The following is a 23,320-nucleotide window of genomic DNA, read 5'->3' as shown; positions in this document are numbered from 1 at the left end:
TTCCCATTGGTTCTTCCTTGTCCCCTACCCCCTCTATGACAAGGCTAAGGGAAGTGTCCCTAACTGTGTTTAAAGGTGTATGTTTTCTATTTAATAAACAGTTTTATACTCTGCATGTTTAACCCTCAACACCTGTGTGGCTTGTCTCGTGATTGAGGGGTTAAGGGCTGGTTATGGCAAGTCTGCAGGCTGCGGGTGCATTTGGAGGACAGGAGGCACAGGATTGGCGGAGATGCCCAGCAGGGGTATCCGAGATCCGTCACACCCCCATTTACACCTGAACATTTTTATGCTCGTTCCCTACGCCTGATGATGCAGAATCCTAGACTTGTGCACAACGGAAAATTTTGTTTAATTTCGGTTCGTTGTCATTCGTAAAATACATAATTTCGTTCTGTTATATTCAGAATGTTACGTTAATTAGTTTTCGGATAATTCGTTATTTCTGTAGAGTGCCGATATTTGTTATACTGAATCTCGAATCATGTCAAATTCATTCATTATATCTGCTATAATTTCTTTTGTATTAGTTGAAATGCAATATTTATGTATGTATATATATTCGTGATAATGATTCGTAGTTTGGAAAGTCGTTTGTTTATTGAATCTATTAACACACACAATGACAATATCTCTTCTCCTCTGCTCAAATACAATACAACACCCTTCTCACTCAGTTCTCTGGAATGCACTTTGCCAGTAATCCAACCTCCAGCAAAAAAAGTAAACAGCTGATTGGACTGTAAGATTTACTTTGAGTTGACCTTTTGTTTCATTAGATCTTTAACAAACTACCGAATCATGTAGAATTAATTAGTTATATCTGCTATAATTTCTTTCATATTTGAAATTCTTTATTTTTTTTATTCGGACATTCGGATGCATCCCAATATCCGAAAGATACAAAATTCATCCGAATTTCGATTTGTTAAGAAACTAATTGCACATGTCTACAGAATCCCCCTTCTTCTAATTGTCCCTGTTTACACTTGTACGCAGGTAGTGTCGTCCTACTTGCTATGCTTGAAAAAGTACATAAGCTGTTTTTTCCGAGCAAACTCATGTGTTTTTTGGCACCACAGACTTCAATGGGAACACCTGTAGGTGTGGGCATGTTTTCGGGTGTTTTTCTGTGCCTTTTTTTGCTTGAAGAATTCCCCTCCTCCTATAGAACTGCTCTCCTTCCCTTGCCCAGCCCAGGAAACAAACTCCTGAAGCTGAATGCATGTGCTAAAACGCTTGCAGTACGCCTATAAAAATGCTTTCAAATTGCCTGAAAAAAAGGTTCAAAATCACCAGGAATATGCCCTGCTCAGGGGTGAATGCAGGCTTAGACAGGTGCCCCCATTGGAAGATCTACCCTCATCTCTTATTCAGGTGGCAACTGTAAAAACTTGGATTGCCTGCTATTTTCTGCCTCAGTGACAATGGTCATCTGGAGAAATAGATGGACTGAATCTCCCCAGTTTTATGCTCGTTGAACTTTACATCAATGTAAGTGCAATACTACCTACTTTTAATAAATTTCGTCTTAGGGAGTTACGCTATGGAGCTTCTTTTTGATATTTCCGCAAAAAAGTATGAGACTGCTGGGGCAGTGGAAATAAAAAAAAAAGGAGAAACAGCTTTCTGTGGGACCGGGATGTCCATATACAGCCAGGTGGTGCTGTGAATGCTGGATACCCCCTCGAGGGTAGAGATTTCTGGTGAGTGGAGCAAAGAGAGGGGGGGCACGTGTGGAGACACCGGGCACACCGCGTGGTTTCCGTGCATCTCTTTTTTCTCCTTTCTTCTTTTTTCTGCAGCACCAGATCAATCGATTTCTGGGAGCACTATACCAAGGACTCATTATCACAGTCTTTGCACATGTTTTACGGAGCACGAGATCAAGGACATAAAAACTTATAGCACATGTCATTTTTTGTTTGGCTTATAAATTGCAGCACTGGTCACTTTATTGTCATTTTGCACTAATTTATAAACTGTTTATGCATATATACAGACTGGGTGTAAAAATGAAAACACTAACAGAGTACCAATTAAAACACCAAAGCGGCGCTCCCATCAGTGAACTGAAATAAAACCGACAGGCTGGTACAAAGTCACTACTACGTACGTAAAAGTTTTCAAATGAGCAAACGAAATATGAATGGATCAGGAGTCTCTAATGAACATAAAGGGTGTATACAGCAAAAAGTTGATGAGTGCATCATTCACCAAATGCATTTCCACCTTGTGATTCACACACCAGCAAGGGGTTCAAACTCACCAGAACCCGGAGGTTATCAGGCCTCAATCAACATCCTGTGGTCTGTTCACTCTGGATATCCTCATAAGAAAGCTTTAAAACCATCACTTAGTCCAGTTCCACGTGGTCTAAGTTCCAGCAAGCAAAAAGGTGGCAGCTGCTTGAGGCCTGATAACCTTCGGGTTCTGGTGAGTGTGAACCCCTTGCGGGTGTGTGGAGCACGAGGTGGAAAAGCGTTTGGTGAACGGTGCACTCATCAACTTTTTGCTGTATACACCCTTTATGTCCATTTTAACTAACTCACTTTTACTTACATAGTAGTGACTTTGTACCAGCTTGCCGGTTTTATTTCAGTTCACTGATGGGAGCGCCGCTTTGGTGTTTTAATTGTTACTCTATTAGTGTTTTAATTTTTACATGAGGTGGATGAAAATGTAGCGCTGATATGAGCTGTGTGAAACAGCTAAATGATCAAAAAGTATGTATGGTAAATAAATAAAAAACATGTAAATAAACATATAGGGAATCTAGACATATAGGAAATCTAGACACATAAGTGTAGTTAGGTGATGAACACAAGTGATACAAAACAATAAATGAATAAAAAGTGAATTCTCAAAAGAGAAACAATAATAGTAGCAACAAACGGTCCATCAGATGATGGGCAAAAAATGGGAATGTTATGGCAACTAATGTCCCAAATGTTGAAGGTTGTGAAAGAAAAGACAACAAGGAGCCCGTCAGGTAGCAAACATCTTCATGTAGACAATCAGAGGCATCAAATATAGTGTTGACAGCAGATGTCACAAAGAAGGAATAAAATGGGTACTCTTACTGGAACATGTGGATCTGGATGGCAGCGACACCAGATCAAACAGGCATGGATGGAAGCGGCACAAGGTATCCTGGGATGATCAGCACAAAAACTGGAGCGGGCTCCGATATCTTCAAAAGACGGTATCCTTCCAATACGATCACCACAGATGGAACAACTCTTGTCCTTGTCTTCAACAACATCTGCTACAATATCATCAGGGTCTAATATCCCTCCATCTTTGTATTCTAGATGACGGATCTTCACCCAATATCCTGGTTCCTGTTTATCTGAGGTCTTTTCCTTGAGCGTTTGGTGAACGGTGCACTCATCAACTTTTTGCTGTATACACCCTTTATGTCCATTAGAGACTCCTGATTCATTCATATTTCGTTTGCTCATTTTAAAACTTTTACGTACATAGTAGTGACTTTGTACCAGCCTGTCTGTTATATTTGAGTTCACGGATGAGAGCGCCGCTTTGGTGTTTTAATTGTTACTCTATTAGTGTTTTAATTTTTACACCCAGTCTGTATATATAATCTATTTTAATTGGCTGCTGAGAGATGTCTCACTTTTAATTTTATTTTCTTATTTTTTTACATTTAACGGCAACTCTATTTCCCTGTGTGTTCATTACTTGCCATCACATAGCGCTGAGATTGGAGGAGAGTGGCAGGGCGAGCGTCTTCCTTTTTTACTATTTGTTTATGCATATAATTCAAGGCACTTTTTGTTTACTGAACTAGCCGCAGGCATTTGTATCTTTATACGCAGTAATGTTTAGTATTGGTTTAAAAGCACATTTGTGTTCTATTGGCACAGTCCCTTATGAGGTACACATTGTCACATGCGGCGCCACACCCACTCCATAACTCCCTATCCTTACCTGACTTTACCTTGGTAGTTGTCTCGTAGCTTCCAACTGTCCCTGATTTAAAGGGACTGTCCCTGATTTGCAACAATGCCCCTCTGTCCCTCTTTGCTCCATATTTATCCCTCATTTTGGTCTGATCTATATAGTTGTGTATAACCCTTTCATGACTAAGCCTATTTTTGACATTTGTTGTTTACAAGTTAAAATACATATTTTTTGCTAGAAAATTACTTAGAGCCCCCAAACATTACATATATATATATTTTTAGCAGAGAATCTAGAGAAAAAAATGACGACTGTTGCAATATTTTATGTCACACGGTATTTGTGCAGCGGTGTTTTAAACGCAACTTTTTGGGAAAGGGGACACTTTCATGAATTTAAAAAAAAGGAAACAGTAAAGTTAGCCCAATTTTTTTGTATAATGTGAAAGATGATGTTATGCCGAGTAAATAGATACCAAACATGTCACACTTTATAATCGCACGCACTGGTGGAATGGCGACAAACTACGGTACCTAAAAATATCCATATGCGACTTCCGCATTTTCGGCATTTTCGGCGATTCTGAATACTGTATATTTTTTTGCCATTGCCATTGGCAGCCGAGTAACCGGGAAGTGACGTCATGACGTCGCTTCTGTGTTTACAATCAGGAGACTGGAATGAAGCCGTTTCTGGCTTCTTGCCAGTCTGTCCCTAGCAGCCGGAGGTGGAGGATTGTCGATTGGGTCCCATTGAGAGCGGCGGGAGGTGGAGGGAGCTTTTAGCCGCATCGGTTGTTATCCCTGGAAAGCCGATCGTCGGCTGTAAAAAACGGTACCGGGATGATGCCTGCAGCTGCGGGCATCATCCCGGTATAACCCCCGAAAGCCGAGGCCGCACATCTGCGTACGCTCGGCGGGAAGGGGATATAATGCACTTTTTATCTTTCAAAAGGTGTTTCTCTGTGCTAAACCTTTTATCCAATTTCTACATTTGTAAATTTCAAAACCAGTATAAACGAATAATAGCAGTAAAAAAAGCACTTGTGGGTTAACTAATCTTTTCTTTTTTACATATAATTCTCCTTTAAGGGAGTGTGGCGGGGGTGGTGAATGGAAAAAAAATGCAGCGCTAAGAAGTAATAGGAAGTTAGGGTGTAGTGAAACAATTAAATAAGAGATGCTGTACTGAACAGTAAAGCATATGTGCAAAAACCATAAGTGAAATGAAATGAACAAACACAGTATAAAGTGTCCACATATGGTAAATGGATGATTCCAAACTCAAATTATTAAGAGGAACTGGTATGGACCAAAAAATGATGTGAAACTAGAAAATAAAGTCAATGGTGCACGGTGTGGATCTGTGACTGAGTCAACAACGGGGTACAGAACTTCCGTAGCTGTAAACCAACATCTCGATATGGGGCATCAGAATGAAAACATCAGGAAGTAAGATAAGATGGGTACTCTTACCAGATGACGTGGACTCCACTGTCATATGACATGGAGTCAATGGTGCATGGAGCCAAACCTAGGCTGGAAAACGATATCCGGAAGGGTGGAACCTCTGTCTCACTTCTCGACTTCTCTGGTGGGGTGAAGAAACATCAGGAAGGGCCGCCAACTGGATATCAGCCAATAGACCTCAAGGATGTGTTCCAAGGAGAAGCCGGGGACAGATTTGATCCAGACCCCGTGATGGAAGTAGAGCTACTGGAAGGCAGTTTCTTGCATCGGGATAATATGCAAATAAAAAATAAAAAGCTTCTGCATAGTGCAGGTAAACCAGGGATTTTTATTTCTAAAAATACCATACAAAAAATGGATAAAAGTGATCACAATTAAAATAAAATCTAAGCAGCGTAAGGAAGGGGAGATCGACCGACGCGTTTCGACCAAGGGGGTCTTCAACAGGGGCATGAGCTAAGCTTTAGCTCATGCCCCTGTTGAAGACCCCCTTGGTCGAAACGCGTCGGTCGATCTCCCCTTCCTTACGCTGCTTAGATTTTATTTTAATTGTGATCACTTTTATCCATTTTTTGTATGGTATTTTTAGAAATAAAAATCCCTGGTTTACCTGCACTATGCAGAAGCTTTTTATTTTTTATTTGCATATTATCCCGATGCAAGAAACTGCCTTCCAGTAGCTCTACTTCCATCACGGGGTCTGGATCAAATCTGTCCCCGGCTTCTCCTTGGAACACATCCTTGAGGTCTATTGGCTGATATCCAGTTGGCGGCCCTTCCTGATGTTTCTTCACCCCACCAGAGAAGTCGAGAAGTGAGACAGAGGTTCCACCGTTCCGGATATCGTTTTCCAGCCTAGGCTTGGCTCCATGCACCATTGACTCCATGTCATATGACAGTGGAGTCCACGTCATCTGGTAAGAGTACCCATCTTATCTTACTTCCTGATGTTTTCATTCTGATGCCCCATATTGAGATGTTGGTTTACAGCTACGGAAGTTCTGTACCCCGTTGTTGACTCAGTCACAGATCCACACCGTGCACCATTGACTTTATTTTCTAATTTCACATCATTTTTTGGTCCATACCAGTTCCTCTTAATAATTTGAGTTTGGAATCATCCATTTACCATATGTGGACACTTTATACTGTGTTTGTTCATTTCATTTCACTTATGGTTTTTGCACATATGCTTTACTGTTCAGTACAGCATCTCTTATTTAATTGTTTCACTACACCCTAACTTCCTATTACTTCTTAGCGCTGCATTTTTTTTCCATTTACCAGTTATTGTTTGTCACAATGTATGCAGCTGCTGGCTCACATATATTTTATTTTTGCTATTAGAGCGCAGTGTTTTCATATTTCTCTGGCGGGGGTGGTGTCCTATGCCTACATACTGTACATGTTCTAATAGATGTCCCTCATTCCCATCTCAAAAGGTGGGAGGTATGGTTGTCTTAGTGGAGGCAGCAGCTACATACACACACTGATTCCTGTCCATAGCGCAAATCACCCTCAGAAATGATCATGAATCTCCCCAGTAGTGACAAAGACTTCAATAAAAACTTGACAGAGGGTCTAAAGGTTTTGGCTATTCATGTACTTTACCTAGTCAAGGAAAAACAGCTTTTGCAAAAAATGAATGTTACAAAATGTATATTACTGCCACAAATCATTACATTTGTGTTTTTAAAAATGACTGTTGCTTCACTTCCAGTAAGACGATCTTCTCCTGTGTGCAAGTCCTGTGTTCCCCAGTCACAGCAACTTGACACCAACTCCATGGTGAAGATCTTTATCCAGGAATACATCCTAGCAGCTCCTCCATCCCTCCTCCGCGCTCGGCGCCCCCCCCCCCCCCCGGGACGCCCTGCGGCAGCTACCTAAAGCTCCATTCTCCTTTTCCTGCTCCTTCAGAACTCCCTCGGCAGCATGTGACCCCAGCTTATATGGGAGGCCTGCCCCTTGCCAATACCGAATGGTAATTGGTCAGAGCTCCTCACATGAGCTGCCTGCCACTCAAACCTCAGGTCCAACCTCTGTTCCAGAACAATCTTCCTGAAAGCAGGGGAGGTGCCTCTGAGTCAAAGCGCAGGTGGTCACACCCAGCACCACACTAAACACTCCCAATCTCAAATCAAAACAAACAGGCCTAATCTAAATCACAGGCCTGTCTAAATTTGCCTACACTGATATCTTACACCCAGAAAAATCCTATTCTAGCACCTACGTTATGGTAGAGGGTGCTACATCATCTATCTATCTATCTATCTATCTATCTATCTATCTATCTATCTATCTATCTATCTATCTATCTATCTATCTATCTATCTATCTACTCTTTCACACACATAGATGCCAAATTGCAGGGTTTGCCAATGAGTTGGCAAGTATACACACACACACACACACTAGTTTATTATCAGCTAAAAAGAAGTACTGTCTGTCTTAAAATAAAGTATTTAAATACACGAAAACGTTTATTCACAGGTGATACAGGGCTCCATTTACAGAACCAGATTGCATGCTGTATTTAGGTGTTTTCAAAAAGATCCACATGTGATCCTGAAAATGTCAATTCATTGTTGCTTTATGCGGTATTTACCACATAAAACAGGAGTGAAAATCAATTCACAAAAGGAAATAAAAATGCATGCAGTAAATAAGCAGTGGCCCCAGAATAAATTTTTAAGGAACCGCCAGCATCCTTAACAACCAGTAAACACCATGCTTGTTAAGGAGCGGCCATGTCCTTAACAACCGATAAGTCATCAGCTGTCGGGGCTTCCTCGGTGACAGCTGAATGTAAAAAAAAAAAAAAAAAATGCCGGCAATAAAAAGTTAAGAAAAAAATATACAGCGTGGGTTCCCCTTACAATTAAAACCAAGCCTTTGGTTTTGGTATGGATTTTTTAAAATTATTACCAGACCCTTATGGTTCCCCCCCCCCCACAACCCTGGCCTCTTCCCCACAACCCTGGCCAGTGGTTGTGGGGGTCTGTGAGCAGGGGGCCTATCAGAATCTGGAAGCCCCCTTTAACAAGGGGCCCCCTAGATTCTGCCCCCCCCATTTGAATGATTATGGTGTGGCACTGCCCCCTTGTGACATCACTGACCCAGCATGCCCCGGTCAGTGATGTAACAAGTTGGTGGTGCCACCTGGTGACTTCAACAGGTGGCACTGCTTCTTTGTTTTTTAAGAACTGTCAGATGCCGGAGTTGGCAGCAGGAGCCTTCGTTGGGTGCATATCGTCTTTTTTTGGGTTGTGGCGTCGGGCATCATGATTGATTTAAAAAAAAAAGGACTAGTCAAAAACTGCCTACTATCTTTTTGTTACACTACACTTTTTTTTGGTGAATGAGAAGGGGTACTATGTACCCCATACTTATTCACATAGGGGTGGAGGCTGGGATCTTGGGGCCCCTTGTTAAAGTGGGCTTTCAGAATTTGATAAGCCCCCCCACCCACAGACCCACAGAGGAGTTCCAGTCAAAAAAAAAAAAAAATTAAAAGTCACAGCTACAAATACTGCAGCTGCTGACTTTTAATTGGACACTTACCTGTCCCAGGGTCCAGCGATGCGGGGGATCGAAGCCCCGCTCGTCTCCCCCTGCGTTCAGCGGCGCCGGCATTGCAACTGTGGGTGCCGGGCTGTGGCTTCACAGCCTGGCACCCACTGCGCATGCGCAAGCAGCGCTGTGTGCCGTGATTGGCCGCTCAGTCACCTGGGATCTGTAATGGGTCCCAGATGATTGACAGGAGGGAGGGAGCAGAGCCAAGCCCTTCCTGTGCCGAAGTGATGTCACCAGCCCAGGCACTGGAAGAGGCAGACTACGAGGGACCCCCTAGCAACAGGCATTTAGAGGTAAGTAAAAAAAAAAAATATCCACATTTTTTTTGTATTTTTTTTTAGGATTTTTCATGTAGTTTTGTTTTTTTGGGTGGAACCCCACTTTAAGGATGCTGTCGGCCGCTCCCTAACAACCAGCTATTTACAGCCTGTGTTAAAGATGTCGGCAACCGCTGGTGGTAAATTACTGCGGGCTTTCACTACTAAAATACTGCATGACTTCATAAAATAACATGTTGTATTTTAGTAGTGTTTTTAGTGATTGCCAAAAAACTTTGGAAAAACGTTGTGCGGTATTTTACCGCATACTCGGATGCGGTAAGATACCACTTTGTGAATGCAACCCACAGAGGCATCTCCAAACAAAAAAATAATAATACTAATGTTCATGTACAGTCTAATATACATAGAAAAAAAGTGAATGTATCATTCTCCAGATATTCACTGCAGGTAAATATTCTTGGTGCAAGTGTTTTCAAGCGGATCTTAATCCTCACCCCCCCATTTTTATCACCCCTGCTTACCAGGTTGCAGGTTCTGCACAGATCAGCTACTCACCCACCTAGGGAATTCAGCCTTGTTCTGCTGAGATCTTCTTCTCTTTTGTCACTGCTCGGGCCCTGCACTGTCATGTCCTCCTGTGACATCATCAGAAGCCTGCCAGCTTTTTTGGGTCCAGTCAGCGGGCCTCCCAATGCCGCATCACTAGGCCTGCCCCCTACTCCTTTTGTGAATGAAAGACTATGCCTCCTGGGATATGTGACTTGCCTATCCTATCAGGGCACAGGGAGCACAGTGCACGTCATTCACCTAGGCTAGGGGGGTGGGACAGAACTCTTATCACTTTTTTTTTCTTTTTTTTTAATGGAATTTGTGTAGTGGAGTTGAGAAGGGAAGATCTCCGTTACATTATAAGAAATTAATAACTACTTGTGAATTTTTGGTAAATGCCACATTCACTGCTTTATAAAGATTCCAAATGAAGAAATGATGCCTAAGACCCGTTTCACACTGGGGCCGCTTTACAGGCGATATTTCTAGCGCTAAAATGCCTGAAAACTGCCTCAGTGTGAAAGGGATCTTACTGAAAAGTTTGCAGACTAGGTGACTAAACTCTTAAAAATGAAAATAGATCATGTAGTGAAGATGTATAGGAAAATCCTTTATTAATTGCTCCTCCATAGCAGGAAGAGCAAACAGTATGTAGAGGAGTTGTTGGAAATAAATGAGGTCAATTCAGAAAGATTATCAAACAGGTTATCACTAGCTGCTGTCTAATGGAAATTATAAAATGTTTATAAAGTCTATGTAAAGTAGGAAGTTTTATAAGGCTGCTAATAGTTAAAGCTCAATTTCATGTGAAAATACTAATTCCACACTTCTACAATATTTAAAAGTGGAAATTGAACATTTACATGAAAAAAAATGAATATGAGGGAAAGTAATTCCTGCGTCGTACTGAAATGACCCTTTTGTACTCTTTGTTCAGGGTCTAATGAAGTGTGACGAGCAGCTCAGACTGGCCTGTTGTATAGACTCAACCAAAAAGGAGATTTTCATATCTGTTTTGCAAAAAATGTGTTTTATCGGGAAAACACGACATTGTTGTTTTAAATTTTCAAACCTCTATTAAAAATGTAAACTAAACGGTTGTAAATGACCCCACTATTGGACCCGCATATTCATTTTGACCAAGTATGTTCATTACAGTGTATAGACCTTTACAAATCTTATAAAACCTATATTTTAGGTCACATGTGCAGATTACTGTTAATTTAGCAGCAGAGACTGAAAATGTAAAGATGACTGAAACCATTTTGAAAATAGCATATTAACCATAGTATAAATGTTGCTAAAAATAACAGTAGAGGTTTTTCCATAGAGACCATTGGACTTTGAAAGTGTAGAGTAGATCAGGGGTAGGCGGCACACAAAGCCTCTTTTTTCGGCACTCGACTCCCTTCCCATCAGCAGAGCAGTGCAGGGAAGTGTCAGTGAGACACTAATGCATTCTAATTTCAGAGTTCCCCACGCTGCACCTGCACTGAGGGGGAGGCACTCCCCACACATTGTAAAAGATGGGAAACATTGTTTGGTTCTCTAGCTTTGCTGTAGCTGATCATCAGCTTTTCTGATGTGGAAGAGATTGGGTGCAGTTCTGCTAGGGAGGGGCGATCCCTGTTTCCTGGAGGAGGAAGACTGTCATTGGCCACTGCTAAAGCCAATCATAGTCCTGCTAGCCCGTTCCACCATCTGGGGGAAAACGACTCTCTTGGTTGCCACTACCAATCTCAGAAAGAAGGAATTTCACTGTGATTGAGAAAAGCACAATCAGGTTACAGTTTGTGGAATTACTGTTGAGTATTCAACGCAATGAAAATCACACCCAAATTTCCTGTGGCGCAGAGCGCCGCACTTTTTCTCAGCTGCGGGGGGCCCAATTTATGATCCTGTACACAGGCCCACTGCTTTCAGAAAATGCCCCTGACCTGAGCTCATTATTGCGCATCCATTCCAGATGCTTGTATGTGACATCACATACATTACATACACCTCATACATCACATACAAGCACATGGGCTGGATACAAAGGTGGATCAGCAGGATGAGTGTTTTCCCAGGCAGGTAGATGCGTCTCATCTCTGCATCCTTTCATCACTCTGCATATCACGCATATCATAGATGAGAAGAGGGTACAGCGGTGGGGAAAATAAGCAGGGGGGTTCAGAGGTGGGACAGATGAGCAGGGAGGTACAGTGGTGGAAGAGATGAGAAGGGGGTTCAGCAGTGGGACAGAAGAGCAGGGGGGTAAAGTGTTGGGGCAGATGAGCAGGGGGGTTCAGTGTTGGGGCAGATGAGCAGGGGGGTTCAGTGCTGGGGCAGATAAGTAGGGTGGGTTCAGTGTTGGGGCAGATGAGCAGGCGGTTCAGTGTTGGGGCAGATAAGCAGGGGGGGTTCAGTCTTGGGCCAGATGAGCAGGGGGGTTCAGTGTTGGGCCAGATGCGCAGGGGGGGTTCAGTGTTGGGCAGATGAGCAGGGGGGTTCAGTGTTGGGCCAGATGAGCGGGGGGGGTTCAATGTTGGGCCAGATGAGCAGGGGGGTTCAGTGTTGGGACAGATGAGAAGGGGGTTCAGCGGTGGGACAGAAAAGCAGGGGGATAGGACAGTGGGGCAGATGTGAAAGGAGGTGTATTGGTGGGACAGATGAGCAGGGGTTACAGTGGTGGGGCACGAGAGCAGGGGGAACAGAGGTGGAGCAGAAGAGCAAGAGGGTACAGAGGTGAGACAGATGTGCAGGAGCTACATTGGTGGGACAGATGAGAAAGCAGGTTACAGTGGCGAGCAGATGAGCAGATGGGTTCAGTATTAGGACAGATAAGAATTTGATTCAGTAGTGAGACAGAAGAGCATGGGGATACGGCAGTGGAGCAGATGTGCTGGGAGGTACAGTGGTGGGGCAGATGTGCAGAGGGGTGCAGAGGAGAAAGGAGGTATATCGGTGGAACACATGAGCAGGGGGTTACAGTGGTGGGGCAGAAGAGCAGGGGGTACAGTGGTGGGACAGATGTGCAGGAGGTACAGTGGTGGGCAGATAAGAAAGTGGGTTACAGTGGTCGGGCAGATGAGCAGATAAGTTCAGTGTTAGGACAGATGAGAAGAAGGGGGTGCGGCGGTGGAGCAGATGTGCAGGGAGGTACAGTGGTGGGGCAGATGAGAAAGGGGGAACATTGGTGGGGCAGATGAGCAGGGGGATACAGTGGTGGGTCAGAAGAGCAGGGTGGTACAGTGGTGGGACAGAAGGGACAGAAGAGCAGGGTGGTACAGTGGTGGGACAGAAGAGCAGTGGGGGTAGAGAAGTGGGGCAGATGTGCAGGGGGTTACAGTGGTGGGGCAGATGAGAAAGGGGGTACATTGGTGGGGCAAATGAGCAGGGGGTTACAGTGGTGAGGCAGATGAGCAGGGGAGTACAGTGGTGGGACAGATGTGCAGGGGGTACAGTGGTGGGACAGATTTGCAGGGGGGACAGTGATCTGAGGTGTGAAGGTGCATAAATTGGGGCTGATCTGAGGTGTAGAGTTGCAGGAATCGGGGCTGATCTGAGGCGTGAGAGTGCAGGATGTTAAAGGGACACTAAAGGTTTGTGTTTTTTCACCTTAATGCATCCTATGCATTAAGATGAAAAAACACCTGTCCGTGGCTGGTTCCCTCGTTTTATTTACCTGAACCCTCGAACTTGTCCCATGGGGATGCGCTCTCTCTCTGCAGGGGGTTCTCGGCTCTTGATTGGATAGATTGATAGCAGTGCAGTCCATTGGCTCCAGCTGCTGTCAATCAAATCCAATGACGTGCCTGCTGGGGGGCGGGGCCGAGTCCTGCATTCGGCGTCCATGGATGCCGAATGCTGGACTCGGGAGTACGAGTGGGAGGTAACTCCCCGGGAGAGCGCTTCTCCCAGGGGGTTGTTTGATGCGGGGAGGAGCCGAGAGAGCTGCTGAGGGACCCCAGAAGAGCAGGTTCGGGGCCACTCTGTGCCAAACGAGATGCACAGTGGAGGTAAGTATGATATGTTTGTTATTTAAAAAAAAAAAACCCTAACTTTTAGTGTCCCTTTAATCTCTCACTACTAAAGTAATTTACAGCATTTATTTTATAAAAAATCCTATTCGTGATTGAGAGTGTGAAGTTGACATTTTTTTGTTATAAAATCGGCACGCTCAATTTCTTTGAAAACATTTTTCGGCACACTGTGCTCAAAAGGTTGGCTACCCCTGGAGTAGATCATTAATAAACCTCCTGTCTCTTTTTGTGCCATCTGTGCCCTAGTGGGGAGACATCTCTTAACTACCTGTCCTGCAGACACATCTGGAAGTGAGATAATATCTGTCTGAAGCAAGGGCAACCCCTCTTAGACAGTTGACAGAAGCATCCTGGAACATTTCCTCTCTATTTCTGTTCCAGTGACAAGTCAAAACCTTGGATTTTCCTTTCGGTCCCAACAATGGTCATTAGGACAAATTGAGATGGTGGATAGTCCAAGCATGGACACAGACAACAATTAAACTCTATCTGAAACACAAAAAAGTTTTGGCTTTAGATAGACTTTGAAGGAGGGTTAAAAAAAGAGCAAATGGTAAAGCTCCATACACACGATAAGAATATCAGACAAATGATCGTCCGTTTTTTTTTTTTTTGCATGCTGTTCTCATAAACGAAAACCAATAGGTTACTGAAGTTACGAAAATCCTCGTACATCAGAACACAACACCAGATTTTTTCGTACAAATACCATACTAATTACACAAAGATCGTTAATTTTGGTATTGTACGAGAAAAATTTTCATGCTTGTCCCTTCAGATATTTTCACATGAACTGTCGTGATTGGCTCTCAAAGCGTACTAATGATCAGATTATCAGACAAACGTTCCGAAAACGGTATTTTTCGTCAGATTTTCTCATCGTGTATACTAGTCTTAACACTCATGGACAGTGACAGCTGGAAGGCAAGGTGGACCTAAAGGCAATGGACAGTGATACTAAATGGATCATGGAAACAGACTGTGCCTTTTATTCATATTCATCATTTCTGGGTAAAGTGTATGTCAAGGCAAAATAAATGCATCTCTGCAATACATGCACATTTCTTCTTGTCTTCTTGTTTTATCTCTTTAAACATGCTGCAAATAACTGTCTAAAAACAACTGCCGATTAAGAATGGCCCGATGTTCGAATCAAATGTAAGTTTGACTCGAACATCGGGTCCATCCCTAATCGGCAGTTTGTATGTACACTGGGGCACGCCAATTTTTTTCCTTGATTTTTCATTTTTAGAAATGTCATTTTGCTGTGGCACTGTTCTACACATCACACAGATGCGCCACTTTACAGGCAGACTAAGGGGACCCCCCAGGCACGATATTTAAAGGAAAATTTCATTTTTATTGTTTCACTTTAAGCATTATTAAGTTTTTTTTGCATTGATACATGTCCCCTAGGGCAGTGCCCAGGTCCCCATACACTTTTTATGTAAATAACTTGCATATAAGCCTTTAAAATTAGCACTTTTGATTTTTCATTTTCGTGTCCCATAGACTTTAATAGGGTTCGCACGTTCACTCAAACTTTTTGCCTGTTTTCATGTTCTGGTGAGAACTGGTGGGTGTTCGACTCATCCCTACTGCCGATGTGCCAAAAATATAACACGCTCCGATCTCCCTCTTTCACATGAAAACAAAGTGTATTTTAAACTCTGAATTCCAAAGCATGTGGTGTCAGCCCTGCCTACTTCATTTCTGATGGAATGCAAAGAACACAGACCTTGCCTCATCTCCTCTCCATTACTCATCTTTATAAGCCCTCCTTGTACACAGGCAGAGAGCACAGGAAGTTATTGGCTCATTAGATTTCTAGCAAAATCAACAGGTATTTTTTGTACTTATTGATCATAAACAACAAAACACTTTCAATAATATATTTAGCAGACCAAAATGGAGCGCATATAAGAAGATCATTGTTAGGGTAACTATATGAAACTGAGTTGAAGATCATTTTATACAGATATATAGACCAATAGATGTTAAACTACACAGACCAAAACAAAGTAAATTCCCATTGCCAAGCTGAACTCCAGTCAAACTGCTATAACCTACAGTTGGCATACACTTAAGTAAACTTTTATTTTTTAAAACCATAGCAGTTGTGTACAGCCACCCATCCACATACAGTTTTGCCTTCATCCCATGAGTTTGCCATTGCTACTTACATGTGTGTGTCTTCTTGGTTATGGACAGACCTAGGAGTAAAGAAATGGAAATGTTTATTCAAAAAAACTCTCAAGTGTTCAAACGTATTGACTGTTGTGCAATGTACCATTATAATGCCCTGTACACATGGTCGGACATTGATCGGAAATTCCGACAACAAAATACATGGATTTTTTCCATGACGCGGTGACATAAAACACGTACGTCGGGACTATAAATGGGGCAGTAGCCAATAGCTTTTGTCTCTTAATTTATTCTGAGCATGCGTGGCACTTTGTGCGTCGGATTTGTGTACACACGATCGGAATTTCCAACAACGGATTTTGTTGTCAGAATATTTTATAGCAAGCTCTCAAACTTTGTGTGTCGGAAATTCAGACGGAAAATGTGTGATGGATCCTACACACGGTCGGAATTTCCAACAAGAAGGTCCTATCACACATTTTCCGTCGGAAAATCCGACCGTGTGTACGGGGCATAAGTGTTTCAGAAAGATGCTTGGAAGCCAGTTAAATTTAAACGATTAAAGTAGATGTAAACCCTATCCTATACCCAGTGAAATGAACAGCCTCAGATGATACACAGAGATGAAACAAATCTCCCTACACAAGTTTTACATGCATATCTGCTGTCTTTCCCTTTCTACATTCTTTAGAAAGTACACACATATTACAAATCTTTAATTCTCATTCAGCAGTGGGTGCAGAGTCTGGGCTTACACTGTGTGAGAGCTGATTGGAGGAAAGATACACCCCCCCTCCACATAGGCAGGGGAACGAAGAAACTTGCAGAGCTGTACTCTGTATAGACAAGCTCTTTGCTTATCTACCTCTAAGTTCCTTCCCCACACAAATTTGCAGCTGCTTTTATCTCCTGTGTCGGAGAGCTTGTCAGAAGTTATCATGCTGATAACAGAGGAATGGAGCAGCAGAAAGACACGGCACATAGAGCTTTGGAGAAAGATAAGTAAACACTATAGATATATGTGTCCAGGTCAGATTTCATGAATGGGGTTTACAACCACTTTAATGCAGAAGTCTAGTTTAAAAAGATCCATTGTTCAGAACATGTAAAAATAAGCTTTTACTGCAATACTAACGTTTAATCCAAAGCTGTCACCTGCAGTTATTGTTTTCCACCACTAGATGTCTCCAGTCTTTTGAACTGAATGATGACCAAACTCATCCAACTCATTTCTGATTGTCATGGGCCCACCCCCTGGGCTAACAGTGCTGCAGCACAGAACATCACTCATTATATCAATATAATTTTGTGTTGCAGTAAACATCCACAGCGGCCACCAGAGAGAAGGAGGAAGGCCCCTTGACATCACTAGATTGTCCAAACGACAAAAGAGGGCCCTTGGGAGGGGACATGTCTGCTACACAGGTTTTATCTTCTAACTGGTCAAAATACTATTACAACTCTGTACAGTATATTGTACAAATCTTCATAATGGCGTTCAGTCAAAATGCTTGCATACAACTGTAAAAAAAAAAATCTTTTTTTTTTTTCTAAAGATAAATGGATTTATGGGCAGATCATGGAACAAGTCTGTGATCTACAGCTGTTTGATTGAAACTAAATAAACAAAAGGATTACATAGTTTTACTGTATCAAGCAGTTACAGTGAAAGGGATTCTGTTTACAAACCAACATCTTGGCTGTAAAACAGAAAGGAAGATCCTGGTAGGTTTGGCTGTGGTGCCTATCCGTCCCAGGTCAATGACTTATCCAGTACTATGGACAGAGAGCCAGACAGCTAGTATTTTCAGGAGGAGGATATCATTGGTTTTTCTCAGGATGTTTCCTACATTATCACAAATATTTCTATTGATTTATGTACATACCTAAGGAACTTACTAAAATATTCAATATACAATTGGCACACAGGGTTTACTTAGCTTAGCTTTTTAACAGATATTACGAGTAATTTAAAGTGGATGTAAACCCGAATTTTTATTTTTTTTTTTATGTCATAATGTAGAGTATAAGATTTCCTATCATTTGAGCCCAGTCTTAATCCAGCTCTGAGCAATCCTCCTTTATTGTTTAGTGAGATAAATCTTGACAAACAGAGAAAAACTTTGTCAAATCCTACCCCTTGCTGTGAGTGACAGGTGATTTACATATCTTGTGCACTAGCCTAAGACACAGGCATTATTTTTTAATTCCCTCCCCCACTCCTTTCTTCAGCAGCTCTGCAAGGATTGGCTGTTCCACCCCTCAGCATGATTTGGCATGCTGAAGTCATGTGGTTACTTTCCTGTCTTTTCACTGGATGTTAGAGATCATAGCAGAAGTTCAGTGTAAGAACTACACAGGAGAAAAATGCATATTGACAAGGGGAGTGTAGAGGTGGGCGGGGAGTCTACTGACATCACAACTCCACCCACCGAGCTCCAGACAACAGACCCACCCACAGAATCTGCAGTTTTTCTGGTCTCATAACAGACAGAGGGGAGACATTTGACAGGTAAAGATACATGCAGGAGGCATGTATATCTTTATAGATAACCCCTATGGCAGTAGTTTAGAAAGGATGACATTGGGTTTACATCCACTTTAACCACTTGCTTACTGGGCACCTAAACGCCCCTCCTTCCCAGACTAATTTTCAGCTTTTAGCGCTGTCACTCTTTGAATGACAATTGCGCGGTCATACAATACTGTACCCAAATTAAATATTTATCATTCTTTTCCCACAAATAGAGCTTTCTTTTGGTGGTGTTTGATCACCTCTGGGTTTTTTAGTATTTGTTAAATACAAAACCGTTTTATATTTTGGTAATAAATTTTGCAAACAGGTAATTTTTCTCCTTCATAGATGTACGTTGATGAGGCTGCAGTGATGGGCACTGATAGGCTGCACTGATGGGCACCGATAGGCTGCATTGATGGGCATTGATAAGGTGGTACTGATGGGCACTAATAGGCGACACTGGTGGGCACTGATGAGGTGGCACTGGTGGGTGGCACTGAAGGCCATTGATAGGTGGCACTGAAGGGCACTAATAGGTGGGACTGATAGGTGGCAGTGATGGGCACTGATAGGTGGCAATGATGGGCACTGATCGGCACTGGTAGGTGACACTGATAGGCAGCACTGCTAGGTGGCACTGATGAGGCACTGATTGGCACCACTGGTGGGCATTGATAGGTGGCACTCGTGGGCATTGATAGGTGGCACTGATTGTTGGCACCGTAATGCACTGGTGGGCACTGATTTGTGGCACTGTGGGCACTGGCAGGTGGCACTGGCAGGCGGTACTGGTTGGCACAGATGAGGCGGTTTAACTGCTTCCTCTTCGGGGACGATGTCTCTTGCACAGAAGCTGGTGATCGACTTTTTTTCTCCTCACACTGTCAGCGCGAGGAGAAAAAAGACCCGATTACCGATCTTCCGTTTACATCACGTGATCAGCTGTCATTGTCATAAGGTATGAATCGACCCCTTACTCCGATCTGTGATCACCCGAGTCTCATTGACTCGATGATCACAGAGCGCGCCCTGCAGGGGGCGCGCATGGATTGTGCAAAGGGGAGGACGTCTATTGAGGGCCTCCCGGCAAAGTAGGTCCACGTTGTAGCCGTCATTCAGGTATAACGCGAATCTGAAGGAGTTAAATTCAAATATATGGAAGGCTGTAGGAAACAAAAAAAAATCTTGTACTGGGAACTCATTTATTAAATCTGAAGGAACTGTCTGTTAGGAGGATAAAAAAAGGTTTTGCGATCATGTAATGTATAATTAAACCCAACTGTGAATCCTTCCACATTGCAATGGTTAAACTCTAGTTTAGTCTAGGGTTGCAGTAATGGACAGTAAAACACACATTTTACCACAATGCAGTGGTGCAGTGTCATTCAGATTCAATGGCACATGACAGTACCTTGGCAGCGTGGCACAACACACTTGCATTGTAAAGCACCAGAATGCACAGATGTGAAATATCTGTGTGGTGTAGTGCACTGTATTAAGAAAATAGTGCATGTGCGTTTTATGGAAAGGTTAAAATCACATAGTTACATAGGTAGTCAGGTTGAAAAAAGTCCATCTAGTTCAACCATAAAATCAAATAAATAAATAAATAAATAATAATATCATACAATCCCATATACACTATCCTATACCCACAGTTGATCCAGAGGAAGGCGAAAAAACCCCAGAAAAGCATGATCCAATTTGTTACAGCAGGGGAAAAAATTCCTTCCTGATCCCCCAAGAGGCAATCAGATTTTCCCTGGATCAACTTTACCATTAGGTGTCAGTACCCAATTATATTATATACATTTAGGAAAGAATCCAGGCCTTTCTTAAAGCAATCTACTGAGCTGGCCAGAACCACCTCTGGAGGGAGTCTATTCCAAATTTTCACAGCTTACTGTGCAGAAACCTTTCCCTATTTGGAGATGAAATCTCTTTTCCTCTAGGCATAAAATGCCCTCTTGTCCTCTGTGATGACCTTACAGTGAATAACTCAACACCAAGTTCACGATATGGACCACTTATACATTTGTACATGTTGATCATATCCCCCCTTAATCTCCTCTTCTCAAGAGGGAATAGATTCAGTTCCTCTAATGTTTCCTCATAGCTGAGCTCCTTCATGCCTCTTATCAGTTTGGTTGCCCTTCTCTGCACTATCTCCAGTTCCCCGATATCCTTTTTGAGAACTGGTGCCCAAAACTAAACTGCAAATTGTAGTTGAGGTCTTACTAATGATTTCTACAGGGGCAAAATGATATATCTCTCTCTCTGGAGTCCATACCTCTCTTAAAACAAGAAAGGACTTTGCTCGCTTTGGAAACCTCAGCTTGGCATTGCATGCTATTAAGTGTATGATCTACCAGAACACCCAGAACCTTCTCCACCATTGATTCCCCAGTTGTACTCCCCCTAGTATGTATGTTGCATGCATATTCTTAGCCCCCAAGTGCATAACTTTACATTTAACAACATTAAACCTCATTTGCCACACAGTTGCCCAATTAGACAGTGCATTGAGGTTGGCTTGTAAATTGGAGACATCCTGTAAGGACGTTATTCCACTGCATAGCTTGGTGTCATCTGCAAAGACTGAGATGGTACTTTTAATCTCAGACCCAATATCATTTATTAGGATATTAAAAAGTAAGGGTCCCAACACTGAACCTGGGGGTACACCACTGATAACCTTAGACCATTCAGAGTAAGAGTCATTAACAAACAAAAATCCTTTGTTGCATTTAAGAGTCTTTAACCACTACTCTCTGAATTTGGTCTTTTAGCCAGTTTTCTATCCATTTACAAACTGATATTTCCAAGTCTGCGGACTATACCTTACAAATTAGCCGTGTGTGGGGAACTGTATTGAACGCTTTTAAAAAAATCCAGACATGTGCATTTCGTCTCGTTCTGAATTGAAATTCGGACGAATTTTCATTTTTTGGAAATTCAGGTGTATTTCCGAATTACAATAGTACCGGATTTAAATGAATCCGAAATAACAAAAACGAAATTCGAATCGTTTTCATATCGTTTTCAAATCGTTTTCAAATCATTTTCAAATTCAAATTCAAATTTTGAATAGTTTTCCAATTTCCAAAGAGAATAAAATAAAATAGAAAAACAAAAAATAGAATAGAATAAAATTATAGAAAAGAATATAACAGAAAATAAAAGAATATAATATAATAGAGTAAAACAGAACAAAATAGAATAGAATGTAAAAGAACATAACAGACTAGAATATAATAGAAAGAAATAGAATAGAATAACATAAAAAGAATAAAACCATCTTCTGAAATTCGAATTTCAAATAGAATAAATTTGGATTTGAATACCTAAAAAAAAATAGAATACAAAAGAATAGAACAGAAAAAAGAATATAAGAGAATAGAAAGAATATAACCATTTGAATAGAATAGAAAAGAAAAAATTAGAATAGAATAGAAAAAAACATAATAGTATAGAAAAAAACAACAGAATAGCAAAGAATAGAATGAATATAACCATCTTCCAAAATTCAAATTTTGAATAGAATACATTTTAATTTTAATAGAAAAGAATAGAATAGAATAGAATAGAAACAAATAGAATAGAAAATAAAATAATAGAATAGAAAAGAATAAAATAAACAAATAGAAAAAGAATATAATAAAAAAAAAAACAATAGAATAGAATCAAATAGAATAGAAAGAATATATCAATTTCCCAAAATTCAAATAGAATCAATTTGAATTTGAATATAATAGAAAAGAATAGATTAGATTAGAATAGGAAGATGGTTATATTAATTTTATTCTGTTGTTTTTTTCTATACTATAGTGTTATTTTCTATTCTATCCTATTCTTTTCTATTCTATTCAAATTTGAATTGATTCTTTTTGAATTTTGGCAAATTGTTATTTTATTTCTATTCTATTCGATTATACTCTATTGTTTTTTTCATTATATTATTTTTCTATTTGTTTATACTATTCTACTCTTTTCTATTCTATTATTTTATTTTCTATGCAGTTTTTTTCTATTATATTCTATTATTTTCTATTCAAAAGAATATTCTATTGTTTTTTTTATTAAATTCTTTTCTATTCTATTTGAATTTCAGAAGATGCTTATAATCTGCCTATTTTATTCTATTCTTTTTTTTATTCTATCCTTTTCCTATTTTATTCTATTCCATTCTTTTATTTTCTATCCTATTTTGTTCTGTTTTACTATTTTCTGTTATATTCTTTTCTATCCTATCATATTTTTTTCTATTCTATTCCTTTATTTTCTATTACATTTTATGGATTTTTTGGAAATTGGAAAATTTTTCGAATTGGAAAACTATTCAAAATTGATTTGAAAACTTTTCGAATCGATCTGAATTCAAATCGATTCGAATAAACAAAACAAATTCTGAAATGAATTAAACAGATTAAACAAATTTAACTAAACTAATTTATGTAAATAACGAATCAAAACAAATTTTTTCGCTCTGCACGTGTCTAGAAAAATCCAGGTTCACAGCCACCCCTCTGTCCAAGGTTTTCATAAAAAGAAAATCAGATTTGTTTGACAACTTCTGTCTTTCATGAACCCATGCTGTCTGTTGCTTAAAATATTTTTTTACAGCAAGAACTCATCTATGTGGTCTTTTATTAAACTCTCCAGTATCTTCCCAACTATAGAAGTTACACTAACAGATCTATAGTTACTTGGTAAAGACTGATCCATTTTTAAATATAGGCACCACACTGGCCCTATGCCAATCCAGTGGTACTATTCCAGTCATTAATGAGTCCCTAAAAATTAGATACAATGGCTTTGAAATGACGGAGC

At 41.0% G+C, this 23,320-nt stretch overlaps 1 protein-coding gene across 1 annotated transcript in view; it reads right to left on the bottom strand.

Moving 5' to 3' along the window:
• Positions 1 to 23,320, bottom strand: part of LOC141131584 (nuclear receptor ROR-alpha A) — a 685,522-nt gene that overhangs the window by 241,720 nt on the left and 420,482 nt on the right. The window contains exon 2 of the mRNA XM_073619022.1: positions 16,008 to 16,037. Coding sequence (XP_073475123.1) covers positions 16,008 to 16,037 — 30 coding nt within the window. The remainder of the gene's footprint in view (positions 1 to 16,007; positions 16,038 to 23,320) is intronic.

This window comes from Aquarana catesbeiana, linkage group LG03, assembly GCF_042186555.1.
Source record: "Aquarana catesbeiana isolate 2022-GZ linkage group LG03, ASM4218655v1, whole genome shotgun sequence".
NCBI lineage: Eukaryota > Metazoa > Chordata > Amphibia > Anura > Ranidae > Aquarana > Aquarana catesbeiana.
This window is presented reverse-complemented; position numbering and strand designations above follow the sequence as displayed.